A 10,089-nucleotide genomic window follows, 5' to 3' on the forward strand; every position below is an offset into this window, starting at 1 on the left:
CAGACTTTGCTAGATGGGATATAGCTCCATTGTTTTCAAACACTATTAAGACACATCAATAAGCCACACTGTGCCAGAAATAGTCACTAAAACAACAGTGACCAGCTGCTTTAGTAAATTATTATAAAACATCCCTAAAAAATAAACCTAAATATTTGTGATTTTTATCTTTATCTGGGTTTGAGTTTTTTTATGGGATTTTTTGTTAAAAGGAAAAATATCAAATAACACCAGGGTATGTTATTATTACTGATAGCAATGTTGGCCAAAACTAGGCAAATAAGAACCAAGAATAATACTCAATGTCAAGGTTAAAAAAAGAATTATGAGTGACTAACATCTAACCCGCTCTGCTTCCAGTCACTGAATCCCTGCCAGCATGGGGCAGTTCTGGAGCTGGCCTGACCTTTGACCTCTTTGGGGAAATGGGGCAACAAAGATAATTTCCCTTTAGGGAATCTACTGAATATCCCGTAAAACAAACACATCCTGTTTGACTGTGTCATGGGAGGAACTACAGGAGAAAGAAAAACCAAAAAAACACATTTAGATCCAATAAATTCTTTTTATCGATTTTCCAATAAAAAATACATTCATACAGAAACTATTTTACAAAACAATTTCAAATGAAAAAATCTTGTTAAAACATAAAACAAACAAAAATAGAGCCTCATATTTTATCTCCATGTTTATCCAATAAAGATTCTCTAGCTAAAGATAGGGCGTCTTTGCAGGTCTGAAAAGTTCAGAAAGAAATCACATGGCAAATAAAAAAAAAACAAAAAAACAAAATAAAAACAAAAAAACATAATACTTAGCAGGCACCAGAATGCAAAATTAGAACAATTCAAGTGTCCAGAACAATTCACGTCTGAATTTTTTTTTTTTTTTTTTAATATTTGTTTTGTTTTGTTTTTTTGTTTTTTTTCTTGAAAGATGATAGGCCACAGGTGTAGGCGCTATTGATGCCTTTTAAAATGTACATTTGCTCTAACTTTCTCCAGTCAAATCAAAAACTAAATGATGTTACAGAAGCAAATGAAGGAGAATGGAGTGTGTCTATTTTACAGTAATTCTTCAGCCTGTTCTCTTTATTGGTTCAGGTTTAGAAACAACATGCTTGCAATTTGTTTTTGGTCCCATATCCTTTCAAAATAGAAGCTTCCATACAAAATTCTCTTAATTTACAATGTACATAATCTTTGCAATTTTTTTTTTGACATTTCTCAGTGTAAAAAGAAACATTGGCATACTGATTTTCTTTAATGTTCTTTAAGGTTTACCTGTACAGTTGTTGAGTTGTAACAAGGCTACCTGGGATGTTGACCACTGAGTGACAGGCACCAAGCTTTATGACCAGTTAAAGCAGACAAGTTCTGTATCAACACTTCCGTATGTCATCCATACATCAACTTTGTGGCTCCAAAATGTTTTCTAATTGTGAACTGAAGGGATATTGATAAAATCTGAGAGATCAGAGAATTGTATCAACCCACAGAGGAGTGCGTTGAAGTCATAACTGAAGATAAAACATGCATATAGTGAAGTACAGACATACATCTGGTTCTAGTCTCTCCTCAGGTCACCTGCAGAGAAAAGACAGAAACCTCTAGACCAGCGACGCAGCTCAGCTGAACTGGTTCGACTGGTTTTCGGTACCTTTTAGTCAGATGATGGGTTGTTTAAACCAGAACTGAGGGAGAGACTCACCAAAACACACAACATAACAAAGCAGACTCATGATTGAGAATGCTGTCATTACCGTAAAACACGTCTTTTCTTTTAAGACTGCAAACCTTTGACTCATCAACTGATATAAATGGCTCCAATCTTTGCGGCAAATCTTAATTTGTCAGGAACTTGCCGGCTGAGCATGCCACATTTCATGAGAACATGTTTCCAAGACTCTGTACCTTTGACAGCAAGTTACAGTCTGTTAGACGTGTATCAACACACTGTCTTACACTACATAGTAGTAAAACCATTACAAAACTGAATTGCTTTTCCAAGTGCTCCACAATTCTGTCTCTGGTCTGGGTCATTTTGAAGAATATGATTTAGTTCTGATATATTATGATATAGTCAAGAAAGAATGCACAGAAATGTAAAAATGGCAGTCATTATGAAGCTGATACATAGGTTTTTTTTTTTTTTTATTATTCAGGAGTTTAGAAGAGTCTGTCTCAAGACAAAAAGGGCAAAAGGTGTGACTGTATGGATCAGAGCCTTTATAAAGCTATTCAATAACTACTACAATAACTACTGCATTCGCAACCCCCGTTTGGTGTGTGTGTGTGTGAGAGAGAAAGAGAGAGTGATCTATTTAACAGGACAAGGCCACTTACATAAGGCATCAGTAAGGTAAACAGTGCATTTACAGATAGAAAAAAAGAGAGAGGAGCAAAAGTGAAGAAAAAGGAACTAAAATCCCATGGTCAAGACAGTTGCCAAGCAATAGTGGTATCCCCAACTTATCCAAAACAACAAAAAAAAATGACTGCCTTATGTGTTTTGTACAATACTATGGTAGCATAATATGAAGGTAGCTGCTCTTGAATGGAATTTTGTTGTCCTATAAGCAAACAGGTGAGCAACACATCCCCAGATCCCATGCAACCTCTGTTATAATGGCGATAACTGTTTGTGTACAACCGTTGTGTTTTTTTTTTTTTTCTTTTAAGATACAGGAGCTTACAACATGGACAACAAAATGAGCTTTATAGCGTGTATGATTTGAGACAGGCTACATAATACATTGCACATTTAATAGCTGCACTAAACAAAACGACCTCCCACTTTTTCATAGGGAGCTACAGTCCCACCTCCGGGCACAAAGGGGGCGCTCTCTCGCAAAAACCAGCTCCACCAAACAAACAAGCCCACCTCTTTACTCAGACTCAAACAACACAGACAGAACCTTTTGTTTTTTGCTTGCATTCATTCCTCAGAGAGACAACAGATATCCTCCCCCTGCCCAAAAAAAAAAAAAAAAAACTCCCTCGCATAACATCACCCTCTCCATGTCATTCATTCACTCGAGCTTCCACAAAGGCAAGCTCCATCTGCTCCATAAAGCCAGCACAGGCACCCAGTCGCAGGCACTCACAGTCCTCATGCGCACAGGCAAACACACTGTCATCGGAGGAACGGCACCCCTACAGGAGTCCCATGATCCTCCAGGAAAAAAAAGCATCGAACACCATACAGAAGAGTCTCTTCCCATCTTCTCCAGCCCAGATCTTTCCCTTTTTTTTTTTTTTTTTTTTTTTTTTCTTCTCGAGTCTCTCCCCCGCCCTCCCGCTCCTCTGTAAAAAGCCTTTCAAGAGCAATCTCCACAGCGAGGTGTTGGAGGCACTAAGTATGGTGCAAATAATAGCCTGCGTTGCTTCGTGTTTTTCCACTGCCTGGAGCATGGCGGTGCTCCTGTTAGCGCTCCCAGGACACACCGGCCTCGCTGATCCCCCACACAGGTCGGGACAATCAACCAGAATCATCCCTCAGAGCTCTCGACAAGGAGGCCATCTTAGATGTGCCTCTTCATGTGCAGTGCCAGGTGGTCAGAACGGGAGAAACACCTGAGAAAGCAAATAAAAAAGAGAAAAAACGTTCAGCTGTTGGACTGAAATCTTCATCTGTTTTCTCATATCCAGATATACTTTAACATTTGCCTTCCTAAACCCTCACTTCCTGGTTTCTCTTTGCCAGAAAAATCCTCTTATAAACTGAAGAAGAACAAGCTAGTTAGCATGTGCAATGTTAGCTAGGTTGCACAGACAAATCAAACAGCACAGTAAAATGAAGTTATTATAACTTTAACAGCATCAACATGAACGTGGTATAAGGTTCAAGGACGATGCTCATATCTGCCATTATCTGTCATTACAAGAACCACCACAGGGGCGATAAAGCTGCAATGGCTCATTGAGATGTTCCTCATCACAACAGGTCACGCTTTCCACCCCTCAACAGTCCCCACTCGACCCTTTACTCATCCCCCTGTGCTCAACTCTCTTTTAATCTAACTCTTGACCTCAACCTCCATCCCATCAGTCCATCCTTGACCCTCCTTCATCCCTCCATCGAAAGTGTCATTTTGATCAACTAATTTGCACATGTAAGTGACACGGTCTTTGTTAGTGAAGGAGGTGCTGAGCACGAAAGGTGAAGAGAAGCTGCACTGTTGTGTTTGGAGTTTAATATTCAGGAAATCTTTTGAAGGAGGCATAAAATCAAACATTAACTCACAGCACTTTAGTTGCACTTTTAGAGTTATCGTCTCTGCATGACGACATGGGACTCTTGACTTCCTCGGCTACTTGTAATGTTGTGCTAACTGTCAGTCACCCAGGTTACGTGTCAGCGATCATGAATATTTTCAGACTGCCCGGTGCTCTCACCTGTCGCAGTGACTGCATTTGAATGGCTTAGCTCCAGTGTGCTTCCTGAAGTGTCTGGTGAGTTCATCGCTTCGTGCAAAGCGCCACTCGCAGCCCTCCCATGAACACCTGTAGGGCTTCTCACCTGCAAAAAAATCACAACGGATTCAGGAGATTAGCATTCTTGGGAGGATGAACAGGAAGTGCATGAGAGTTCCTTAAATACTGAAAGATCTCTTTATATGTCAAGCTACTTTTTGTCCTTAACAAATGGGTTTCTGCAGGTTTCACCTCTCAGTACACATGATAGAATTGTGTCAAATAACCCTTCTTATCTACTGAATGTGTCACCGTAATTATTTGCAGGTGCTATAATTGTAGTTCAATCAAAGCGCCTGAATGTCTGAGATTTTTGAAAATGCAGGTTTGCAAATACGTATGTCCTAAGCAGGTGCTAAGCAGATTGGGCTGACTACTGTGCATTCAGGAGAAAAACAATCCTGCGCCTTGTGGGTTTTGAGAGCTGTGGTATGCAGCTTTAAGGAGCTGCTGGAGTAGACGGCTTATGTAATGTGGAAGAGCTGTAGGAAAAAATAGAGTCTGTTTCTAATGGTCCTGAAGGCCATTAACCATGTGGCTGACATGGTCAACAAAGGATGCTAGGAATGCAGCTTCCTCTGCTAATGGGCGACACAGCTGTACACAGCCTGGCAGAGGTCAAAGGTGATGAGGGAAACTGCTCACATTTGAACCTTGGGCAACACACTGCAAATGTCAGATTCCCATCATTTCATTCACGTTTTTTTTTTCTCCTTTGGCTGTTGGATGCAAAACAGGAGAGTTTCTGAGTCTTTTCCCATGGTGAAATCTGAGAACTGTGTTTTCAGAATCCACATCCTCTGGGTTCCTGCTCAGCCACAAAAGAACACAGCCCCCCCCCCCCCCCCCCCCCCCCAAAACTCTGTCTCCCTTCCCCCTGCATGAAATCACGTTCCTGTGTGTGAATTAGGTCACAGTTGAGGGCATTCCTCCTGACAAACAATTCAAAGTATGTGGGAGAGTTTTCAGACCCTCCAAGTTGATTTTACTTTCACTTTTGAAAGTTTTCTGTTGTAAACCCAGCTGTCAGGATATCACGAACCCCCCCCCCACCACCCCCCCCCCAGTGAGGCTGCACTCATGACATGACATTTGCATGGCAGCAATAAAAGCATCTCACTGTCGGGCAGCCTTACCTGTGTGCGTACGCTGGTGTGCTTTGAGGTGCGAGCTCTTGGTGTACACCTTCCTGCATCCGTTGAATTGACACCTGTGCACCCGCCTCCTCCCGTCAGGTGATGTCTCCCCGCTGGTGAGCCCTGACCTCTCCAGGGTCCTCTCCATACCCCCAGTCCTTATTTTCCCAGGTGAGTGCAGCACAGTCTGTATCCCACTCCACACCTGGGCCACCGAGCCCTCCTTGCACAGCTCGGGTGAGGACGGCGGTGTGCTGATGATGGTGGAGCCTAGGTCTTCGCCACTGTCGCCCAGAATGTCAGTCAAAGAGCTGGAGGAGAAGTCGAGGGTAGGGGAGAGCTCCTCGGAGCTGTCTGAGGCCTCGCTGCTGGCGTCAGAATTGAAGCCGCCGGCGTCAACGTGCTGGTTGTCCTGATTGTCTTCCTCCTCCTTGATGTGGGGAATCTTTGGGTCCGGGTCGTTCGCCTTGTCCCCGCAGGCGAGCATTAGCTTGCTCCACAGGTCCTCCTGGTTCTCAAATTTGAGGTCCGTGGCTGAGACATAGGGCTCGCTCTGGAGGTACCTCTCCAGCTCGAGGCATGTCTGTGTGGAGGGAAAACCAGATAGCAGTGAGTTGACAGGTGAACAGAGCCCGAGGCCTGTAACACAGTGCTACTCTTCAACCGGAAAGTCCCTAAAAACACCAAAACAAATGACGTGAATTATGGGAAACACAAACTCCGGTGTTCCTCTCCATGCTGTGTTTATTCTTAGCAGCAGCAGCAGCAGGAGGGGGAAATGCTGCAACGCTAACACCACTGGCCCTGCTTCCTTCCCGCCTGCATCAACCAAGCAAAACACAATGTCCTATGCAGAGGATAGTCAAGAGTGTTCTAAGGGTGCCCTCTGAGGCCATATCAGGGAAGATTACAAGCACCACATTTCCTTCAGAGAGCATGCAAGAACAAGGTGCTCCTACCCATGGACACATGCATGGTTGTGTGTGTGTGTGATTGTGTTTAGGGTGTGTGTTAGGGATGGTCATGAAATTTACATATGCTACAGAGCCCCCCATTGGGTTAGGGAAGTGCTTGTAGATCTTTTAAATCTATCAATTATTCAGCATAATGTGGATTTAATAATGCATTCTGAGGCATCGCTAGAAATAACATAGCACACTGGGGACCTAGAGGAGGGAGGTCTGGTTCATGGGGGTCCATAAAAAGCCTGGCATGAATACTGCAAGAGCTGCTGAGGATTGTGGGCTTATTTTCTTTTGAAAAGGAAGTGAGAGAGCACTTCCTCAACCCGCTGCAGTCACCAAGCGCAGGCCAGATATGAGGGCCGCTGATGATGGGACTGTGCAGCTTCCCTAGTGAAACAGATTCCAATTTGCAGCCATGTGTCTATTACAGTAGACTTGAATAAACCAGTGGTACACCCAGCTTTTTTTCTAGTGAAACTGGAGAGTTTCATGTCTTCAGGCCTCTAAGAAGTACTAAAATAAGAGAGGGGATGCCCCCTCTTCAGCTGCTCACAGCTCAGAGGCATCTGCAACATAGAGGATGTGCAGAGCTACATCACTGGAGACTTTCAAAATAAATGTGCACACTCATGCTTAACTTTGATCATTTTTTATAAAATACTCTACATTTAAATAAACATTATTTAGATCTTATAGCAGCATTATAGTGGATGGTCAGACACTTTAGGAGATTATGAGACGCACTTTATGTCTAAAACAGAAACACTGTGGGAACTGTATTGTATCATGGTAACTTGGGAGAGAGAGAGAGAGAGAGAGAGAGAGAGAGCATTCAAGTCAAATGTTTCTTGTCAGCAGTGCTGGATAAATCCCATGCGAGCTTTAAATGCCTGGGAGGGCGACTTGGCCCCAAGCCTGAAGAGATCTGATAGACAGAAGGAGACAGAAGAAGAAGGAGAAGAAGAAGAAGAAGACTGAGACGAATTAATTTCATTTCCCAAACCCGAATAAGAACCGACTTGAGCCCTTCCCCTAGTTTCCAGCATAAAACTCCACTGTTCTGTCATCCAGGGGTCGCCTGGTCGAGCCAAATTGGAATAGAAATCAGTCTCTCTCTCTCCTTCTCTCTCTCTCTCTCTGTCGTGTGCGTGTGTGCGTGTGTGTGTGTGACAGAGAGCAAGAGCGAGCAAGAGAGGCAGGGAGAGAGAGAGGAGAGGAGGAGGAGATACGCGCAGAGACGCACGGCTCACCATTCAGCCGCTAAAATCAGCAACCCAGCGTGTTTTTCATTTATCACAACCCGATGTGTCTCCGCCACCAGCAAGCATGAGCCGAGAACATCAGCAACAACATTTACACTAGTGAAAATTACGTGAACAAAAAACAAAAAACATAAAATAGAAAAACACAATGAAACTACAAGTCACTTCAAAAATGACCATATGGATATTATGTTGATAACCTAAGAAATAAAAGATATTCCCATCAAGTATAACAAGGGTTAGAGTTAGGGTTATCCAAAGAGTCACTATTTGGTGCCACAGGGACACTGTGAGCTACGACACGCCACTACAAGCATTTGGAAATATTGTAGGAATATTACAGAGATCTGTCATTCAGGGAACTTGCACCACTTCCCCTGTAAACGCTCGCAAGCCGACTTTTAACGGGGGAAACTGTTATTTACAGTTGCACCAAACTAGGTGAGCTTTCATAAACAACTTTGACATTTGCACGTCCACAGTCAGCTGTCAGTGGGAAGCAAGTCTCCCCCCCCCCCCCCCCCCCCCCATCCCCTTTCCCGATATTACGCACTTTTCCCTGCGCTCCTGGAGCCTACAACAAACCGCACGGGGCGAGCTGTCAGCCTGTGTGCTCAGACGGAGGGGCCGAGCCGTTTACCTGCTGCCAGTACTCCTCCAGAGACGGTAAAGCTGAAAAGTATCCGGTGTCGTGCACGATCTGGAGCTCCTGGAAGATGCTACACATAGGGATGACATCCATTTCACTCCTAAGACGCAGCCACAAGTAGAAGAAGCTTGGGGAGAAAACGCAGCCTGGTGTGTTCGGAGAGAAGCTGGAGTCTCGGCTGTATTTGCATGTATAATAGTCGGGGAGTCGTGCGCTTCCAGTGGAGGTTTTGAGCGTGTGACGCACAGAGAGCGCACAACACTGAACTCTCCAAAAGTCCGACAGCGCACTGTAAACTTCCCCCCCGATTCAAAATTACAGACAAACCCACCCCCATGTGATTACATTACGTTTCGCTACGACGACCAATGGGCTCGCAGGAGCGTACGACCCGCCTACCAGACCACCTCCGACCAATGCGGAGCCAGAGCCGACTCATCCTGTCTGTTGTGGTTGGTGCGCGGCGAGAAGCGACTCCGGCTCCCATTGGACTAGATCGGCGCTATTTTTAGAGCGCTATATAACCCAGACTCCTCTCGTACCAAAACGAGGAAGTCGAATTTTCTACTGATTCAAATGTGGGTTTCAGCCTCTGCTCATCGCTGGCAGGAGAAGCGCTGCGCTGCTGGCGGCGGCCGTGGAGCTGCGCTTCAGTCTCTAAATAGACTCACTTCACTGTTTTTCATTTCATCACACACACACACACACTCACACTCCGCCGACATCTCCTCTCCCGGTGTTTTAAAGCTTGAATGTAAGCGCAATGAAAGGTGGCATGGGGTCAGTGTTACTCCGCTCTGTAAAGCGCAAATCACTGAGACAATATTGTGAGTCGCCTGGCCTGGAGCTCAGGGGGACTGTCAAAGATCTGATCATTTCTCTGCTCTGTGAAATAAAACTGATAGACTTCTTCTTTTCATGGCCGTCCAGAGATGCCTGAGAATTATTATGAGTCTCCCTGTGACCATATAGACAGTTTTAATAAGCCATTAAGTTATAATAGAGTTGCCATAAAGATGATTATTCACAAAATGCTCTGCAGGTTATTGTAGAGGCAGCAGCTTGAGGCATATCATGAGGGACAGGTTTGCTTCTGCTGGAGATGATGTGCATTTGTGTGCGTGTGTGTGCACTAATGTCAGTGCATGTGTGTGTGTGTGTGTGTGTGTGTGAGTGTGTTATAATCTCAATCACCTGTGGCTCCGTCTTTCTAGAAAGGGACCTCACTTCGCTTGCAGCAGAGTGTTTTTACAATGCTCGCTTTTGAACATGAAACCACATGGCCGGGTTGTTTCCTCTACAAGCAGGAAAGAAGAAAAGCGCGGGCCGCTGACAGTGCATGGTGACAGTTTCTAATCACCTCAATATCTCTGGCAGCCCTAGAATGACATGTTATAAATACACTGGCACTCTTTCAGAGACGCATTTCCCACCTTTGACTATAGATAATCATTGCTCTACTGTGATCAGTGCTTCCTCTTATCCCTTCTCCCTAAGATCAGAGAATTATGCATATCAATCAGAGGTAATATGATATATTGATATATGCTCTGCTTCAAGCTCCATTATGTTGTTAGCAGAATGCAAATTGCAAAATGACAA

At 44.2% G+C, this 10,089-nt stretch overlaps 1 protein-coding gene across 1 annotated transcript; it reads right to left on the bottom strand.

Annotated features, from left to right (window-relative positions):
* Positions 1 to 551: 551 nt before the first annotated feature.
* LOC139629014 (Krueppel-like factor 6) lies at positions 552 to 8,793 on the bottom strand. The gene is made up of 4 exons (XM_071491340.1): positions 8,479 to 8,793; positions 5,612 to 6,194; positions 4,398 to 4,521; positions 552 to 3,575 (listed from the first exon to the last, which is right to left on the bottom strand). Exons 1-4 carry the CDS (start codon positions 8,578 to 8,580, stop codon positions 3,524 to 3,526), a joined length of 861 nt encoding a protein of 286 aa, XP_071347441.1. The 5' UTR covers positions 8,581 to 8,793; the 3' UTR covers positions 552 to 3,523.
* Positions 8,794 to 10,089: the final 1,296 nt, after the last annotated feature.

The sequence above is a fragment of the Trachinotus anak genome, unplaced genomic scaffold, assembly GCF_046630095.1.
Source record: "Trachinotus anak isolate AG129_WGS33_773 ecotype Australia unplaced genomic scaffold, CSIRO_AGI_Tana_v1 ptg000012l, whole genome shotgun sequence".
Classification (NCBI taxonomy): domain Eukaryota; kingdom Metazoa; phylum Chordata; class Actinopteri; order Carangiformes; family Carangidae; genus Trachinotus; species Trachinotus anak.